This window comes from Magnolia sinica, chromosome 3, assembly GCF_029962835.1.
Source record: "Magnolia sinica isolate HGM2019 chromosome 3, MsV1, whole genome shotgun sequence".
NCBI lineage: Eukaryota > Viridiplantae > Streptophyta > Magnoliopsida > Magnoliales > Magnoliaceae > Magnolia > Magnolia sinica.
The window spans coordinates 15266754-15286727 of NC_080575.1; the positions used below are offsets into that span (position 1 = coordinate 15266754).

General features: G+C 37.8%; 2 protein-coding genes, 2 long non-coding RNA genes and 1 pseudogene across 4 annotated transcripts; 4 read left to right on the plus strand and 1 right to left on the minus strand.

Annotated features, from left to right (window-relative positions):
- The first annotated feature begins 692 nt into the window (after nt 1–692).
- LOC131239591 (uncharacterized) lies at nt 693–2075 on the plus strand. Its single transcript, XM_058237370.1, has 2 exons — nt 693–1162; nt 1265–2075. The coding sequence occupies exons 1-2, from the start codon at nt 944–946 to the stop codon at nt 2015–2017; spliced, it is 972 nt and encodes a 323-aa protein (XP_058093353.1). The 5' UTR covers nt 693–943; the 3' UTR covers nt 2018–2075.
- Nucleotides 2076–2147: 72 nt separating this feature from the next.
- Nucleotides 2148–6379, plus strand: LOC131238816 (uncharacterized). Its single transcript, XM_058236411.1, has 9 exons — nt 2148–2466; nt 2571–2812; nt 2901–3104; nt 3205–3297; nt 3374–3481; nt 3557–4021; nt 4123–4209; nt 5129–5218; nt 6251–6379. Exons 1-9 carry the CDS (start codon nt 2163–2165, stop codon nt 6377–6379), a joined length of 1722 nt encoding a protein of 573 aa, XP_058092394.1. The 5' UTR covers nt 2148–2162.
- A 2773-nt stretch (nt 6380–9152) lies between these two features.
- LOC131239590 (DNA-directed RNA polymerase V subunit 1-like) lies at nt 9153–11470 on the minus strand (annotated as a pseudogene).
- A 2288-nt stretch (nt 11471–13758) lies between these two features.
- Nucleotides 13759–15502, plus strand: LOC131239595 (uncharacterized). The gene is made up of 4 exons (XR_009168288.1): nt 13759–13947; nt 14030–14129; nt 15119–15269; nt 15359–15502. It is a non-coding gene; the product is annotated as an uncharacterized LOC131239595 (long non-coding RNA).
- Nucleotides 15503–15735: 233 nt separating this feature from the next.
- On the plus strand, nt 15736–19735 carry LOC131239594 (uncharacterized). The gene is made up of 12 exons (XR_009168287.1): nt 15736–15992; nt 16107–16308; nt 16408–16500; nt 16573–16680; nt 16827–17378; nt 17482–17529; nt 17985–18352; nt 18461–18586; nt 18941–19012; nt 19112–19177; nt 19275–19340; nt 19424–19735. It is a non-coding gene; the product is annotated as an uncharacterized LOC131239594 (long non-coding RNA).
- Nucleotides 19736–19974: the final 239 nt, after the last annotated feature.

Below are 19974 nucleotides of genomic sequence, written 5' to 3' on the forward strand. Positions count from 1 at the left end.
CAATGTGCTTGCGACGCTGTTGAATATTGCAGGGAAAACAAAGGATAGTGTAAAGGCACGTCTTGACCTACAAGATATGGGTATAAGACAAACATTACACCCAAAACAACTTTCATTTAACAAGACATATTTGCCACCCGCATGCTTTACTATGTCACCAAGTGAGAAGAATGATTTTTGCAAAATCTTAAAGCGGGTGAAAGTTCCAGATGGTTATGCAGCCAATATTTCACATTGTGTGCATCTCAAAGAGCGCAAAATTTCAGGACTCAAGAGCCACGACTGTCATATTATGATGCAGCAACTACTTCCAATTGCGATACGAACAACATTACCTAAGAACGTAACCTCAATCTTACTTGAATTGAGCGGATTTTTTAGAGAATTATGTTCCAAGGTTGGTCGAGTAAGAGAGTTTGACCGATTGGAATCTCGAATTGTGTTAACACTTTGCCATTTAGAAAAGATCTTTCCACCAGCTTTTTTTGATATTATGGTGCATTTGACTATTCATTTAGCGGGGAGGCAAAAATAGCTGGATCGGTACAATATCGATGGATGTACCCCATTGAAAGGTACGTGTTAATGTTTAGAAATTAAAATTATTTGTCATGCTATGCTAGTCATGCTAATCGACCATATATTTTTAAACTTTTTATTATTGGTGATTACAGATATCTACTCACATTAAAGTCGTATGTGAGTAATAGATGTCGGCCCGAGGGATCAATTGCGGAAGGGTACTTGGCAGAAGAATGCTTAACATTCTGCTCGAGGTACCTGCATGGTACAGAGACAAGGTTCAACCGGCCAATACGGAATGATGACTATGGTAACACTGTTATAGAAGAACAATCCTCTATTTTCCCACTAGTAGGTCGTGCATTAGGGAAGTCTGAGGATTGTGTACTGGATAACGTTACATCTGCACAGGCACATCGATATGTCCTGTTTAACTGCTATGAACTCAGCCCATTTCTTGAGTAAGCCAACTATAGGACTTAATTTATACATAGATAAATTTACTCTTTTTTTTTTTGCTAAAACTAATGACTTTTACAGAGAACATATGAATGTTGTTAAGTGGATGAATCGTCGCGCACGGCCAAGGGACATAGAACGCATTCATAATGATACATTTTATAAATGGTTTAGTGATCGTGTAAGTAGTCGATTTGATAAGTTTAAGGACGTGCATGTTTTTTTTTAATTTTTTATTATTCAAACATGTGCTTTTGAATGAATATTTTTGGTATCTGAATAGGTTGAACAGTTGCGCCATGAAAGGAATGAGCAGGTTTCAGAAGACCTTAGATGGCTAGCTCGGGGTCCTAGTATGGCAAGAAGATATAAAGGTTTTATTGTAAACGGCTTCAGATTTCACACCAAAGATCGTGAGAAAAAAAGAAAAACTCAACATAGTGGAGTTGTTGTGACTGCAAAGACATCAAGCTTTGCAAGTGCCAATGACAGAAATCCCATTGCAGGGGATGTAACATACTATGGTGTATTGACGGACATCATAGAACTGGAATATTGTGGTACTCGGAAGGTTGTATTATTTAGGTGTGATTGGGTTGATGTTCGATCTCAAGGCAGGGGTGTTAAGAAGGATGGGTTGGGGTTCACGCTTGTGAATTTGAAACGATTATGCCATACAGGTCAACATTTGTCTGATGAACCATTTGTGTTTGCATCTCAAGCTGAGCAGGTGTTTTACGTACAAGACCTCATCGAAAAGGATTGGCATGTTGTAGTGAGGACGAAACCTAGAGACTTATTTGAGATGCATGGGCAAGAGTCTGCAGATGATGTTGATACATTCTTAGGCATGTCACCCTGCGATGATCAATGTTTGGAGGACCCGAGTGATGACACTGTTAGCTGGGAAAGGGCAGATGTTGATGGTACAACAGTTGTCACATATTTACCACCCACCCAGTCGATGGTAGAAGAACAAATAGATGATATTGAGTTATCTGATCCCATTGGAGATGACATTTTGTACAATAATTGATTTCTTAAGTACCATGTTTTCCTAATGTATGAAATAGAAATTAAAATGTCTTTTTTCATATGGTTATGTTATTTATTTATTCAAAATTGAATCGTCTTATCAACATGCATCTGTTCACTAATGTGACTTAGGTTCTTCTTAAGACATGAAACGTGCTCGTTCTAAACGCATGACTAGGCTACTGATAAGCCTTATGACTGGTGGCATCAATCAGCCTCAGCTACCCGAGACTAATGTGGGTCCCTCTCAGCCTCAGTTGCCCCAGCCTATGGCGGGTCCCTCCCAGCATCAGCCTTCCCTGGCTACATCGGGTCCAGTCCAGCCTTTGTTGCCCGAGTCTACAGCGGGTCCTTCTCATCCCCAGCTTCCCCTGCCTACGGCGGGTCTCTCCAAGAGTTTGCCTCAGGATCCACACCAGACAATTGATTCATTAGAGGATACTTCTAGTGGTATGTTATGCATTGGTTCTAATATCCTTAAAAATTTAATGTATTTTTTGCTAATGAACTATACAAGTCTGCATATTATTTATGTGCATTTTTTTTTTCAACAGATTTGTTGTTCACGAAGAGGAGTCGAGGCCCCACACGATGCCATCAAGTTTGGAACATGCGTGAAGGGCAACGCATTTTTATTACCACCAACAATCTAGGGCAGCCCGTTAATGAAAATGTTAGCAAGCTGACAAACTTTTTGGGGACAATAGCACGTAATGGGGATTACGCACCCCTTACATATTCTAATTGGAGGGTAGTGCCAAACGAGAAGAAGGATGATATGTACGAACTTGTCATGGTAATGGTGATTTGTTTTATGTATTTTATTATTTTATTATTTATTCTTTGTTCAATATGTGATTGTCTACTTTGTTCATGTGATGCAGTCCAAGTTTCAGTTTGACAAAGAGATTAAATCTTGGGTGTTGATGTCGATTGGAAAAAAATGGAGGGACTGGAAGTGCGAACTGAAGAAATTCCACTACTCGCCTCATGATAATGATGAGGCACGGCTAGCAGACCTCAATGAGCGTGTCCATATGGATCAGTGGAATGCCCTCATTGAGTTTTGGAACTCTGAAGAGGGAAAGGTATGTGATGAGTAGCTACTAAAACCTTCACGTTATGAAATTACACAACTGTCGTAAGCTGAAATTTCATAAATTACTCTATTGATGTGTCACATTTTAGGCCCGTAATAAGATAAATACGGAAAATCGAAGAAAACAACGCATTGGCCACGCTGCAGGCACGAAGAGCTTTGCGCGAATACGTGAAGAAGAGGTAATTTTTTTTATTAATCACCTAATAATTTGATGTCAATCTATTTCTCATATATAACTTATTTAAATAATGATAGAGAAACAAGAGGGCCAATGGGGAGGATTTGACCCGTGTAGATATGTTCTTATTGACACATAGACGCAAGAATGGGATGCCTGTGGATGAGGCCTCAGCAAGAGCAATGGTATGTATATGTATCTTCTTATTTTGTTTAATCTTTTAGCAATATCAAATCTAAATTGGTGATTTTTAATTGTAGGAACAATTAAATGAACGAACTTCGCAGCAGCCAGAGGCTTCACATAACAGCACTGCGAGGAAAGATATATTCTCGGAAGTCATGGGTGACGAACGACATGGCCGTGTCCGCACTTACGGGTTAGGTCCCTCTTCTTCTGATATATGGGGCACAACATCCCATAGTGTCCAGTCCCAAGGGATGACCTCCGATGCTCAGAAGATAGATGAACAATATGAGGAATTGCATGCTGAAATATCTTCCCTAAGAGAAACTATGGCTGATAGAGATGCTCAAATATCTTCACTAAGAGAAACTATGGCTGATAGAGATGTTCAAATATCTTCACTGAGAGAAACTATGACAACATTGATGGCTGCCATAACGAATCCAAGCATTAATCTAGCTACATTATTAGGTGTTTCAGCTAATCCCAACTTGAACCAACCCTCCTCATCATCAAGCCACTTGGTTCCAACCCCTCAGGTAATTATAATATATACATGTATATTTTTACGTGTAATATGTTTTCAATTATACATAGTTCGAGCTATATACAAGAATTGACATTGATTTATCATTTGTAGAGAGACTTGGCGAATAAGGGGAATTCTACAAGCTGCGCTAATGTGACTCAAGTTCTTCTTAAGAGTATTGTAAGGCATGGGGATACTGTAGCTAAAGGAACCATTTTGAGCACGGATCCATTGACAAAGTAGGGGGGCAAAAACTTGGAGTTGGTTTCTGGGAAGTATCTGTTCAAGTGGCAATGGTACGTGATGAGGATTTGATAAGGACCCATGGACGATATAAAACAATTGGGGATGCAATTGGAACGAGTATTGCTTGGCCCACTACTTTATGTATGGTAAGTTTTTATTTTTTATTTTTTATTTTATTATTATTATTTTTTAAGCAATAGAACTTATTGTATGAGATTGTGAATAGTAATTGATTTATTTTTGTTATTTTTTATAGGTTGCAGACAGAAATGGATGATGACTACATGAGAGAAGTTTTTATTAAGTATTTGGAACTGTAAACATCTTTTGTAAGTGGGGGTAGTAGGGATCTGTGGTTTCAAACTTTTGGATTGAGTTAGACACATCTAAACAGTTTATTTTTATCTTAGTTTAATTATAGAGGGCACATCTAAACTTATCTAATCTCTTTAATTTAATCTTAGTTTTATAAGATTATGATTTGTGATTTGAATTTTGCATTTGCATGTCTTTAATTTAATCTCTTCTGTTTCTTTTTTTTTTTGTTTTACATGTGGTCACTTAGTCATCATATTTGTAGGGTAAGAGATCCTATCATACCTTTTACTAAATTTGCATATAAGTCTTAGGCTCCATTTGGTCATCACATCAATCTTTATGAATATAATTTTTTCTCAAACCAAATGGAGCTTAAGCCCTTTTTTAACTCCGCCAATGCAACTTCTTGCATTGCCGGTCCCAAGCCCGGGTAAAGGAGGAGGGAAAAGGGCATCAAGGTGAGTTGTGTCATTTTCTTCCATTTGATGTCTTTTGTGATAGTATTCAATTAAGTTTAAGTTTAATACACTCATAAAATGTTTCTTCATGGCAGCCTTACGTTGACTTGGCGAATAGCTATGGCACTGGGAAAATGTCAGAATTAGAGAGTTTTCTTGAGACGAACATAGAGAAGTTCAAAACTGTGAGTTCTCTATCTTGAATTAATTTTCCTTACTTTTTGCCAAAGCTTGGTAATCAACATGTTGCTGAGCTTCTCTTTGTATAACCTGCCATAGTCATGTGAGATTTAGAGGGTTGCTTTCCGTTGCCAACATGTTAAGACTTGTTTTCCTAAAGTTAATGTTTGCCACTTGCCTAGGGCATTGTGCACTCTTAGTATTGATGGAAAAATATCAATGCAAGAAGTGCCCCTTGGGGCCTGTTTGGTTGCCAGGGAATTCATTCCCTGGTTTTTATGTTTCCTGGGAATGGTAGAATTGGTATATCTCTCCATTATTGTACACATTTAAGTTGTAAAATGAGGTCCTTGACATCTGATTTTATAATCCCCTTCAGTTTGCAGTATCCACTCTTTAGTTTGCCTTTACCTAGAAAACATGCCTATATGATCGCTGCAAGGAGCTTATTTTAAGGCATGAGCCTAAAAATGAAGCAGATCCAAACCTGAAGTGGGCCACACCACAGGAAACAGTGGGGATTGAATGCATCCAAAACTCTTGTCCAGATATGGATGCACCCTCACAGATAGTTTTGGTATGGATTCTTAGTGGTGAATTATTTGCTAAGCTATTTATTAAGGAGTATTTATTGTTTTTTATGTTGATACACCAGGATGTAGCTACCTTGGAGCAGCAACCAAGCTGCACATTGTCCCTAGAAACATCCCTTTCAAAGCAGAATGTATGCAGAGAAAAGGCGTGCTGAGGCTGCTAGAATTTGGGAGAAATATCCAGAGAGGATTCCTGTAAGTGTTTACTCTAACTGGTAGTCATATACTGGTTCTTCCCCCTCATGCAACAACTATGAGAGGTGGGTCCACAGTTATACACAGCAGGAACCTTCAGGTTCTATTTATGAATACAGGATGCATTTTCAAAAGGATAAAGCATTAGCTCGATGATTCCAGCCTGTGTTGATAAACGAGCCTAGCCAGGTAGCCTTTTGTTTATAATTTTTATCTATTTAATAACTTTTAAAATTTCTACTTTCAAAGTCGCCAAATGAATATTGGCAAGAAATTAGAGTTGTTCAGGCAATGCATGAAGTGGTAATTGTCTTTGGGTCTTGCCTAATATTGCTTGAGTTTTGTGATTTGGTTTGGAAATGTGCAACATTTGATTAAGCTGCTTGGACAACAATTGTACATGAGGCCCATCTTATGAGATCGTGAATACTAGAGTTTTGAATGTTTGTTCCATCTTTTATGTAACCAAGTCTCCCCTGTGATTTTGTATCCTCAATTACAGCACTCAGATTCTTGTGGCATGCAACAACATCTTCATGAATTTCATTCTCCTCAGCCACAACTTGGTCTCCTTCACCAGCTACTGATTCTGGTCCTGTATGTTGCTTCTGCTCTGACAAAGCAGCGCCTGCATCCATAGCATTGCCCACAGATTTCTGCTTCTCATCGAGCAAAGAGACATCTGCTTCTACATGCATCTCCACGACTTCAGTCCCCTGATTTTGCCCATTTTCTGCCAAACAAACATCCATAACAATAACTTTAGCTAAAATTGATTCAGTAACCTCAGTTCCAGCACTTGGATTCTTGTGACCGAGAATGCCATCTTCCTGAAACCCGTTTCCCTCAGCTGCAACTGCTCCTCCTTCACCAGCTACCAGGTTACAGAGCCCACCATCAACATTGCTTCTTTTCTATGCCGTACCAACGTTGTCACAATTCACAAAGAACTGTTGTGCTTGCTACTCTTTTTTTTTTTCACAGCTATTATTCTTCCAAAGATGTCACAATCCATGCATTAAAATCTGTAAATATATATGAATACACTGTCATGTCCTGGAATTCTTGTATATGGTTTGGTTGATTGTTCATTTCTAGCCACAAGGCCATTTTTGTTGTAGTGAGGTGGATATGAACTTATATCATCTTACAGGTTGCAATCGACTGTATGGTGGAGAGTTGCAATGAACCTGCCTGGGTTCTTTCCGACTAACCAAAGAAGTCAAACAATTAACGCCTAATAGAACACCTACATGAGAAAGTTCTAAGCACCATCATCGACAATTTCCTTGAAAATTTTCCCACCCTTTATATAGATGTGAAAAGTCAACATTAGCTCTCAAACAGTTGAGGTTTGTACACTACATCAGTTCTCTTCTATTTGTTTTCTTTTCTGATTTCTTTCCTTGAAAGTTTTTGCTTTGTCCAACTTTTTCATACATAGTTTGATCTGCAGACGGTTGGATTCGCTTCTTTCAAAGTGGGGATTATGTTCTTCTAGCGAACATGTTTGCAAGTGCTAGCCAATGGAACAAAGTGACAAGAGTGAGAGAGGCAACGAGAAACAGAGGAGTTCAGAAACCAGAGCCAGGTAACAGCCTCATCGAGCTACATCCAACAATTTAGCTTGAATCAGAATTTTCAAGGACTGTTGTGGATGCATTTCTTTCTTGTGTAGCAGATTTTCTATGTTGTTAGACTCCCCTCTTCTCTTTCTATACTTTTCTCTCCCAACTTTTTTTTTTTTTTCATTTTCCTTCTCCACCTGATTTGAAAATAGAAAGGGAATTCATATTTATTACTCTCCTTCCACTGATAGACAATTCACTTTCTAGGATAAAATGGTAAATTCAATAGAGCTATTGCATCTATTTGTTTTTTTTTTTTTTTTGGCACCATTTAAAAATTGGCAGTGACTCATCCACCTTACATATCAGATTGATTTACAGCTATACACACCATCCAGATTGTGGATCTCATTGTTGATGGAGCATTCTAAAATCAGACATTTCTAAATCACACTGATCAAGCAATCCTAACCATCCAATTAATGGATATCATATGGATGGACGGTTAAAAATAAAAGTAAATGGTCCAAATTTGGAAGGACAAATCTGATGGTTAATGTTATCTTCTCAGTGAAGATTTTTTGTTATGCACTTGTGCTCCATCCATAGATTTGGATGGTTTGGATTGCCATACAAGCATGCCATGTGTATGTCTAAAGTCTCACCACCATTTTATAAATGGTGCAAAACTAACACTTGACTCCCCTTGCTCAAGACCTGACAGATGACTTTTTTTCTTTTTTTCTTTTTTTCTTCTTAAATTTATGGGCAGTGAAAATTGTAATGATGGAGAAATTCCAAGTATCGCATGGTAGCTTATGCTGAAATGAAAAATGAGATAGTGCCCATATCTGATGATCAGGATTCCTCTGTTGTGAAAAATGAGATAGTGCCCATATCCGTGAAATGTTCTATTGAGGGTAGGCTGAACAGCAGGACAATTTGTTGCGTTTACCAATGATTGCTAGGTTGAACAAATTCTTGTTCAATGACCTTTATGGATATTGATCCCAAAAACATTTTAGTGCACTATTTCTAGTCTATATCCATTATATTATGAACTTATGTTTTGTGTTTGCTCTAATATAATAAGATGTCAATTTTAGATTTCTTCTCTCCCTCTCTATGCTTGAAAGAATGGGATTTTGGTTCAAATGCATAAGATGGACATTGAAATCATTGGTCTTCTTTGATTTTTTTTTTCTTTACCATTTCTTCTGTAAAGTGCTTCTAAGTTGTTTGAACTGATGCAGGTAAGAAGTTCTGGAATGTGTTTCATCTGCAGCCTATGCGTGATCAGAAGGTACAATTCCAAAAAAAATATCATCTAATTTCACATTATTTCCATTGCTTTATGATTATACAATTCCAAAAAAATGAGAACCAGAGGTTAACAGTACACAGACTGCTGAAATTGATGTTTTACCAATAGATCACTACTATGATGCCTTAGGAGGGCCTGAATTGGATACTCTCAGGGTACATGGACTTTTGTTTTTTTTTTTTCCTGCTACTGTTGTTGTGCTCCATTTGCTTCGTTCAGCTGACAGGATATCTCTATAATTATAAATGCTGTTTCAAAGCAAGTGTGGAGTGCTACTAATTTGGAGAGATCTGACATAAATAAAGTCTTCTATCGGTACGAGAGCATAATCAAGTTCTCAAATCTGCACTTGATTGAGAAAGATCTTAATGGCATTGGTGCTAACATGGAATGCATATGCAAAGTTAGTTATTTATGTGCAAAAAAAAAAAAAAAAGGAGAATGTGGTCCCGACCCAATTGAGGAAGTTATGCCCAAAGTGTAGTTAGCATAGTGTCCCAGTGGGAATCAGAAGTTTAACTGGTAATGGTATCATCTCTCCTTGATAGGGGCAATAGTAATGGACTGAAGACAACTGAATCTGCTAAGGCATCTAGAAGACAGTCCATCAATTTATTATTATTATTATTTTTTCATTTTCTTCAGATACTGAATCTGCTAAGGCATCTAGAAGACAACTGAAAGAGACAATCTACTCAGTGCTGTTTGATATGAATGTTCCTGGTGTTTGTAGAAGAACTGCAGGCATGGCAGCTGAGACCACTTCTCATCACATTATTGCTGAAGTGTGCAACATTCGCAGGAAGACAAATAAATCTTCTTAAAAAAAGGTGAAAGAGCGTGCTTCTTTCTCCCAAAGCAATTTATAACCTCTTGACAAGAGTGCAGGATCTCATCCATGCTCTGCTCGAGTACTTTCAAGCGCATCTTATCAAGGTGAATGTGGCCAACAAGGCCTGTATCCGTTTCTGAACTTTCAGGTATTTGTCGATGCCTTTGGTATTCAATGGAGAAGTCAAAAGCAACATCCTTTAAAGTGACTTTTTTCAAACAATTCTGAACTAAATATGCTGCATTCTCCTTGCAATGCATTTTCCCATAGAAGCACTCATTCAAATATAGAATAACTCTCCGATCAATAATATCATTCTTGAAGTTAACTTTGCACAAAAGTATTTCCTTCATTGATTCCCATGAAGAGTTATTGCTCTGAGAAGAATCAAGAACTGCTTTATATGCAGGATTTGATACTGCAGTAGCAGCTAATACACCAACCGGTTCACCAACAAGAGACTTGCCAGGACTATTTTTGTCCACCTGTCCATACTCAAATTGAATTATAGAATTGCTGCAGAGGTTTCTCACTGTCCCATCATAACAGATAACGACATCTCTAAGTGTGGCCATTAGATTTTTAAACAAAGTTCCTGGTTCAGTAAGTCCTCTGGAAGAACGGATCAACACTTCCCTGGATGATATGGAATGGACCAACTCTTCATAGGGGGTCAGACCTTGAAAAAAGGAGCTCTTAACTAACCCAAATGCCTTAGAAGGAGAGTCAACACCATTAACAGAATACTTATTTTGGAAGTGGAAACTCATATCCTCAACCAAACGCCTTGAATAAAACTTCCCTCGGTCATAAAGTTGAAGTCCCAAAAAGCCAAGTTGTTGAACAACCTTACTGATAGCTGAATCATTTTTAGAATCTATCAAATTACCCAAAGCAGATAACTTTAGAATACGAGTCACGATAGGCAGTTTTACAGTTTTCAGGTAGCTTTCCACTAGCAACTCTACAAGTTCATTGTAATTTGATCTCAAGTGAAGCAGCAAAGGTGATATGTCCTGAATCTTCTTCTTTATATCTTCAGTAACAGCCTTGGGAATGTCAAAATCATTCAAGCCAACACTATATCCTTCTAAAAAGAGAATCTCCTTCAGCAATGGCTGCAACATATTAAAGAACTTAACAGCCTCTTCTGTTCCCTTCTTGTCAAGAACAGAAGTAACAATCTCTGTGAATGATGACTGCAGTAAATTTCTATTGAAATCAATCCTCACCATTTCACTTTTACTGATCAAATGCCTCTCCCCAAAGCAGTCAAAAAATGCAGGTAAAGCACTCTGTACCATTTGCAAAACAGTCCACAGAGGACCCGTACGGTGAGCCTTAAGCAAAGCAGGTTCTAGTAAACTAGTGAAACACACATAGCCAACTGTTGCGCAGTCGCTTTGTTCAAGAAAAAAGTCCTAAACATGAGTTTAAGTGACAATAAAGAATCATGCACTAGTTGTAAATTCAGACTACCACTATGAGAACTACGGATTTGCTTTTCAACACTAAACAGCTCCAAAACTTCTGCCTTTGCTGCTAGAGACTGGATAAAATATATGAACACAATCCCCATCAAAATCTGCACCTAGGGGAGCACAAATAAGAGGATTGATCTTAATAGTATGGTCGTCATGCACATAGACAGAAAATGCTTGTAATGAATGTTTATGAGTACTAGGTGGCCTATTAATGAAAACAATGTCTCCGTCCATAATCCGCCTATTTATGATTTGACCAACTTTCAAATCTGATTTAGTTTACTTTGATTCTCTTTTTCCCAATTCGGTTTTGAAAATTTTGAATGTTAGAGAAGTGCTACTGTGATTTGTCTGGATGTATTTAAGTGACTATTTTGTGTGTTCTTTACACCATAATGAAGGACCACAGCTGGTTATAGAAAGTTGTGAGGTGCATTGGACACAGAAGGCTGAAGGAGATCTAATAGTCCAATGCTCCTGAGCTTTCACAAAGACCATTTTTCCTGGAGAGTTGAAGAGTTGATTAGGAGCCTCTCCGCATTTATGTATTTTGTTATATAGGACATGAAGATTGAGCAGGAATTCTAATAGTTTCACTTGCAGGATTGTCCATTTTAGCTTTAGTAGTCTAAAATAACTTGTTTTCCATTCCAACCTAGAATTTGTAAAATGGACCTGCTATCTGGTGGAACACATGTATACATCAAATGTGCTATGAATCAAGTTTTCTTAACTATCTATTCTTGTCTACACGTGAGGAGCACATGATCAGCACTCTACAGCTCCAAGCAGTATAATCTCAATGCTGTGCCACTTACTAAATCAGCTATGCTTCTAAGCCCATTGCAGGGAAACTTCCCAGGGAGGAATTTAGGCTCATTGTAAGAAAAGGGCCTACATCACACATAGTGGACACGTGACCATGGCCAGTGAGGTTGGTGTTGTAGACATTTGCCAGAAGATGTGGCTAGGAAAGGAAGACATATGATTAGTCCAGAAGGGGGCCTTACAGAAATAGTTCATGTGAAAGGCTAGGAAAGGAAGACATAGTTTGTTTTGAAAACTTTAAATAGACCATTAATTGTTTTGTTAATATTGTGCTACCTGTTGTCTTGATGAATGTTAGATTATTGGGTGATTCAAATTCTTGTTATTCAATCATAGGTTTTTGATAATTATGCAGATAGAAATTTGATAGTTAGATTGATGGAGATTTGATTGTAGGATTGCAATTATAGGAAGGGATTAGTTAGAATCAACAGGAATTTGTGTGAAAGGATAAGTAAAGAATCAGTAGGAATTTTTATTGGGCACTTTTAGCGGCATTTCTCGAATCATTGAGTAGCACTTGTTACATATACCGGCGTTTGTAGTAGCTTTCAGCGGCGTTTCTAACGAAATTTACATGCACTTTACCACTTCTCGCGGCGTTTTTATCGTAACCAGCGTTCGTATAACTTTAGCGGCGCTTCGTGGAGTTTTTAGCGGCAATCATAGAAGCGCCGCTAAAAGTCTGTTTGCGGCGGCCGTTGAAAACGCCGCTAAAGGAAACGACCGCCGCTGAAAGCTAGAGCGACGCCCTCTTGGTGGCACGTGCCCAACCGCCGGTAATTAATATACCAGCGGTTTTTTAGACATTTAGGGGCGGTTTTGACCGCCGGTAATAGTCATTTTTCTTGTAGTGTCTAATGGTCACCCATTTCAAGAGGTTGGATTGAGGTTATTGTATGGATCACTAATCAAGGTCAAATACTTTTCAATATTTGTAAAATAAGTTTATATGTGGCCCATCACAATGTTTGTTAGGCATTGGAGCCATACAAAAGGGTTACACAGTAATAAAAGTAGAACGCCCTGAAAAATAGAGAAATCCAAACAACATTCCGCATGAATTTTAATGTATTGTTGGGCTCAATTGATGAGAAAGTTCGATAGCATAAAACATGGTGGAACACACCTTGGAAAAAATGAACGACCACCCAAAAATGTTTAATTGTTAGGTCTTTCACGATGTGGGCATCTTAAAGAGCGCAAAATTTCAAGACTCAAGAGCCATGACTGTCATGTTATGATGCAACAACTACTTTTGTTGACAATACAAACAACACTGCCTCAGTGTGTGAGGTTAGCCTTGCTTGAATTGAGTAGTTTCTTTAGGGAATTATGTTCTAAAGTTGTCCGACTGGAATCTCGAATTACGCTAACATTTTGCCATCTAGAAAAGATTTTTCCACCGGCTTTTTTTGATATTATGATGCATTTGCCCATTCATTTAGTGGGTGGGGCCAAAATAGCAGGATTGGTATAATACCGATGGATGTACCCTATTGAGAGGTGCGTGTTAATGTTTATAAATTAATTTTATTGTCGTGCTATTCCAGTTGCGCTAATCGACCATATATTTCTAAATTGTTTAATATTGGTGACCATAGGTACTTGCTTACACTGAAGTCATATGTACGTAATAGAAGTCGGCTTGAGGGTTCAATTGCAGAAGGGTACCTGGCGGAAGAATACTTAACTTTCTGCTCGAGGTACTTGCATAATGTAGAGACAAGGTTCAATCGACCAATATGGAATGATGACTATGATAAAACCGTCACAGAACAATCATCTATTTTTCCACGAATATATCGTACATTAGGGAAGCCTGAGGATTGTCTACTAGATAAAGTTGCATTTACACAAACACATTAATATGTTCTGTTTAACAGCAGCGTACTCATCCCATTTCTTGAGTAAGACAACTATAACACTTAATTTATATATGTGGAAAATAACTTACCATTGTTTTTCTTACTGAAACCAATTCATATGTAGAGAACGCATGGACGTTGTTAAGCAGAAGAATCTTCGCGCACGACCAAGGGATATAGAACGCATTCACAATGAAACATTTCATTAATGGTTTAACAATCACGTAAGTAGTCGATGCAATAAATTGATTGACATATGCATGTTCATTTATTTTCATTGTCTAGACATGTTCTTCTGTTTTAACATTTTTTATATTCGAATGGGTTGAACAGTTGCGCCAGGCAAAGAATGAGCAGGTCTCAGAAGACCTTATATGGCTAGCTCGGGGTTCTAATATGGCAAGAAGATACAAGAGTTTTATAGTAAATGACTTCAGGTTTCACACTAAAAATTGAGAGAAGAAAAGAAAAACTCAACATAATGGATTTGTGGTGATTGCAACGACATCAAGCTTTGCGAGTGTTAATGACAAAACCCCTATTGCAGGAGATGTAACTTACTATGCTGTATTAACAAACATCATTGAACTGGAATATTGTGGTGATCGGAAGGCTGTATTATTTAAGTGTGATTGGATTGATGTTTTATCTCAAGGCAGGAGTGTGAATAAGGATAAGTTTGGGTTCACTCTCGTGAATTTAAAACGGCTATGCCATACTGGTCAACAGTTGTTTAATGAACCATTTGTGTTCGCATCTCAAGTTGAGCAGGTGTTCTATGTGCAAGACTCTGTCGAGAAAGATTGGCATGTTGTAGTGAGGACGAAACCTAGGGACTTGTTTGAATTGCTTGGGGAAGAGTCTGCAGACGATGTTGACATCTACTTGGAGAGTTCGTCTTGCAATGATCAAAGTTTGGAGGACTCAAGTGATGACATTATTAGTTGGGAAAGGATAGATGTCGATGGTACAACAATTGTCACACCTTTACTACTTGCCCAAAAGATGGTAGAGGACCAAACAGATGATACCGAGTTTTCTAATCCCAATGGAGATAACATTATGTACCATATTGTCTTGATATCTGAAAAAGAAATTCAAATGCCTTTTTTCATGCAATTTTGTTATTATTACTACTGTTTTTCAAAATTTAAATGTCTTTTCATTAATTAAAGATGAATAATATTCTATTATCATATTTTCATATTGCTAGACATATACATGTGTTAGAATGAGGCGCACTAAATGCACGGCTAGGTGATTGGTAAGTCCTATGACTGATGCGGGACCTAGCCAGCCTTAGGTGATCTAGAATACAACGGGTCCCTCCCAGCCTCAAGATCTGCACCGGTCAACTTCTAGTGGTATATTATGCATTGGTTATTTCATGTGTTTTTATGTTAAAGAACTATACGGGTATGCATATTATTGTTGTAGTTTTTTTTTTCAATAGATTTAAAGTGTGCGAAAAAAAAGAGAGGCCACACATGATGCCTCGAAGTTTGGAAGATGCGTGAAGGACAAAGAATTCTTATTCCTATCAGCACTTCAGGACAACCCATTGGGACTATGTTAGCAAGCTAACAAACTTCTTGGGGGCAATGGGGAATATGCACCCCCTTACGTTTACTGATTGGAGGGCATGAGGCGATTGGTAGGTCCTACGACTGATGCGGGACCTAGCCAGCCTTAGGTGATCCAGAATACAATGTGTCCCTCTCAGCCTCAAGATCTGCACCGGTCAACTTCTAGTGGCATGTTATGCATCGATTATTTTATGTGTTTTTATGCTAAGGAACTATACAGGTATGCATATTATTGTTGTGGTTTTTTTTTCCAATAGATTTAAAGTGCGTGAAAAAAAAAAGAGAGGCCACACACGATGCCTCGAAGTTTGGAAGATGCATGAAGGACAACGAATTTCTATTCCTATTAGCACTTTAAGACAGCCCATTGGGACAATGTTAGCAAGCTAACAAACTTCATGGGGACAATAACACGCAATGGGGAATATGCACCCCCTTACGTTTACTGATTAGAGGGCAGTGTCAGATGAGAGGAAGAATGACATGTGGGGACTTGTCATGGTAATGGTGACAATGCTTTCTTTTTTGCTTTTATTTATTTATTTATTTAAATTAATTAATTAATTATTATTATTATTATTTTTTGTGATTGTTTGGTTTTAACATGTGATGCAGTCCAAGTTTGAGTTTGACGCAGATGCGAAGTCTTGGGTGTTAAAATCAATTGGTAAAAAATGGAGGGATTGGAAGAGTGAGCTGAAAAAACTCCACTACTTACTTCATGAGACTGACGAGGAGCGGCTCGTAACCTTGATGAGCGGGCCCAAGAGGATCAGTGGAGACCCTCATTCAGTTTTGGAAGTTTGAAGAGGGGAAGGTATGTGATGAGTAATTACTGATTGCTTTACGTTCTAGAATTATACAACAATCTTTTGTTGATATCTTATAATTTACTCTGTAGGTGTGTCACATATAGGCTCATATTAAGACAAATATGGAGAATCAGAAAAAATAACTAATCGGCCACGCTGTAGGCTCAAAGAGCTTTGCGCGGATACATGAGGAAGAGGTAAATTTTATTAATTACTCGATCAACCATGTTGGTCTATTTTTGATACATAACTTGTTTACATAATGATAGAGGAAGAAGAAGGTCAATGGGGAGGATTCGAGCCGGGCAGATATGTTCATATTGACTCATACGTGCAAGAATGAGAGGCTTGTGGATGGAGCTTCATTAATAGCAATGGTATGTTCATGTATCGAATTGTTGTGTTATATATATCTATAAATAAAATTTTCTCTCATTTATAACTAACTATGATCAACTTATTGCTTTATCATTGTACAATCTAAATCAATATATATATATATATATATATATATATATTACAGGAACAACTCAATGAACGGATTTCTCAGTAGCCCAATACCTCGCAGAATAGCACGGCAATGAATGATGTATTCTCTAAAGTAATGGAAGAAGATTGACATGACTGAGTCCGCACTTACGGGTTAGGTCCCTCTCCGTCTGATTTGTGGGGAACAATTTAATTGCAGGAACAACTCAATGAATGGATTTCTTAGTAGCCCAATACCTCACAGAATAGCACGGCAAGGAATGATGTATTCTCTGAAGTAATGGAAGAAGATTGACATGACCGAGTCCGCACTTACGAGTTAGGTCCCTCTCCGTCTGATTTGTGGGGAACAACACCTAGCCAGTGAAGGATGACCTCCGCTGCTCAGAGTATAGATGAAAAATACGAGGGACTGTAGATTGAGATAGCATCCCTAAAAGCAAGAGATGCTGATAGAGGGGCTGGAATGTCATCATTGAAAGAAACTGTGGTGCAGCTGATGTCCTCCATGACAAATCCGAAAGCCACAATATCAGGTCATTCAACTAATCTCAACCCGAACCAACCGGCCTCATCATCAAGCTAGGTAATTATATGATGTACATGCATATATCTACATGTGCATTATGTCCTATATTATATATAGTTTAGTCAGTATATGATGATTGACATTGATTTATCATTTGTAGGGACACTCAGCGAAAAAGGGGAAGACTACAACTTGCAGGAGTGCTGGGGTACGTTTTCACACCAATTGAATAGTTCTTTTATTATGTTTTGAGATTATTGTGTTCTTAATTAGATGTGGTATACAGATGAGTATTATTCGATGCAATGTATTGTGTTAAATAGTAAATTTTATTTGTAGAACGTGATCAAAGTTCTTCTTACTAGTATCGTGAAATCTGAGGTTACTGTTGCTAAAGGAATTGTTTTGAGTAAGGATCCACTTACAAAAGTAGGGGGGTCCAACTTGGATATGGCTATTGGGAAATATCTGTTCAAGTGGCAATGGTACGTCAGGAGGCTTTGATAAGACCCCATGGACGATACAAAACAATTGGGGATGCAATTGGAACGAATATTGCTTGGCCCTCTAGTTTATGTTTGGAAAGATACACACACACACACAATAGAACTTATATAAGATTGTAAATATTAATTAATTTCTTTTTGTTATTTTGTTTTGTAGGTTGTAGCAGAGATGGATTGAGCTAAATGGAGGGATCTTTTTTTTTTTTTTTACCTGAAAAATTGCTTTCATTTTGAAAACATACGTATAGTTTGGGTACAGTTGTTAGATTTACTTGGCTAACCTTAGATTGAATTTCACTTGTAGCACTTTATTTTTTTGGTTGAATGTCATATCATCTCTTTCATTAGATTGGTTTTGCTCTGATCTTTCAATCATTCTCTAATTTAATTTTCAGCATCTTACTTACTTTCATTTGTGGATGATCTCGGCTTCCGCTTAGATGATTTCTATATCAGATGGAAGCTGCATTTATTCCAGAAGTTAATGATGAATTGGATACTCAAAACTTCAACAAATTTGAAGAGGTACAGATGTCTTTTCCATTACCTTACCAGTGCTTTTGATAACCTACTTTCTGAGACATTTCACATAATTTACTATAATATTCTTATCCTTCTTTCATGGATCCACAGTCTGAAACCAAATTCAAACTTCATCAAAATCAGGACCATGGAGGAATGTAAGCCTCTACAGTATAGGCTTCATCTAAACAACTGCTTGCTTGAAATACATGACATGAATCCTTCTCCGTTATGATGGTAAACAAAGTGTTTGTTATAATTCTAAAAGCAATTATACAAATTTGTCCCTCTTGCTACATATTTGTAGTGTTATAAATCTTAGGCTCCATTTGGTTATCACATCAATTTTTATGAATATAAAATTTTCTCAAACCAAATGGAGCTGAAGCCCTTTTTAACTCCGCCAATGCAACTTCTTGCATTGCCAGTCCCAAGCCCGGGTAAAGGAGGAGGGAGAAGGGCGTTAAGGTGAGTTGTATCCTTTTATTGTTGTTCTTGTTGTTTGGTCTCGATATTTAGTACTCGTTTTTCTTAGAATCAGAATCTACCCATTGAATTTGACCCAAATTCATTGATTAAATATCTTTTCAGGGATCTATCTTACAAAAATTTCAGTGGAGATTTGCCAGTCTCATTCAGTAATTTGACAAATCTTAACATTCTGTAAGCATGAGAATAGGCCTATACTTCTTCTAAACATAAATGTAATTGTTCTACATTTGTCTCCTTTGTTAATACTTACTCCAATAATTGCTCCGGCAGTCATTTACAGAACAACCAATTCACCGGACTGGTAATCTTCCTGGCTAAGCTTCCACTGTCTGAACTGTATGTCTCGAACTCTAGTGTGTTCCCGGCAAGTCTTTAAAGGTGTTTTATCTTGTAATCTTATTCCAGTTCTGATTCAACTGCTTTGATTTGTCAGTAACGTCCAAAACAACCACTTCAGTGGTGTTGTCCCAAAGCATTTTGAAACCATTCCAAATCTCAGGTATGTATTGCCCGTATATTCTTTTACACACAGAATGTTTTCAGTGAATTTCACAGCCTACTTATCGCTTTATTCCTTAACAGTATGGAGGGAAAAAGTGAGAGCCACCATGTAGATATCCTGGATTAAAAGTGAATGGCCGTATTAAGCATTTGATCGGGTTGATGGCTCTTTCTATTTGCAGGCAAGCTTTAGACCTCTCTGACAGCCTCATTCATGATAACCTGAGGTTGAGACTTGTATCAGGCTATTTTGCACTTGTGTCAGTACAGTATGACAAGAAACTCACTGATTATTTCAGGATTTGGATGAAGTCTTACCTTCTAACATAGCATGAGCTATGACTTACGATTACGAATTCTCATCTGGTTTTTAGTTAAGTCTAGAGATTAATTGAGATGAAGATTGGACATCACAGGGACTTTGTCATTGGGGGTTGAATGGCATTCTGCATGACACTTGATCATGATACGACTCTGACTACAAATCCCTTTTGTACCATTTTTCGAAGCAAGTGAACCCAAGGTATTCCATAACAGTAACAGTGGCTGTAATGGCCACTGCTGTTATCACTAAGCTCCTTATTGTTATTTTTTTTTGAAAAAGCCTATTTTGGCACCATGGACTGTTACGG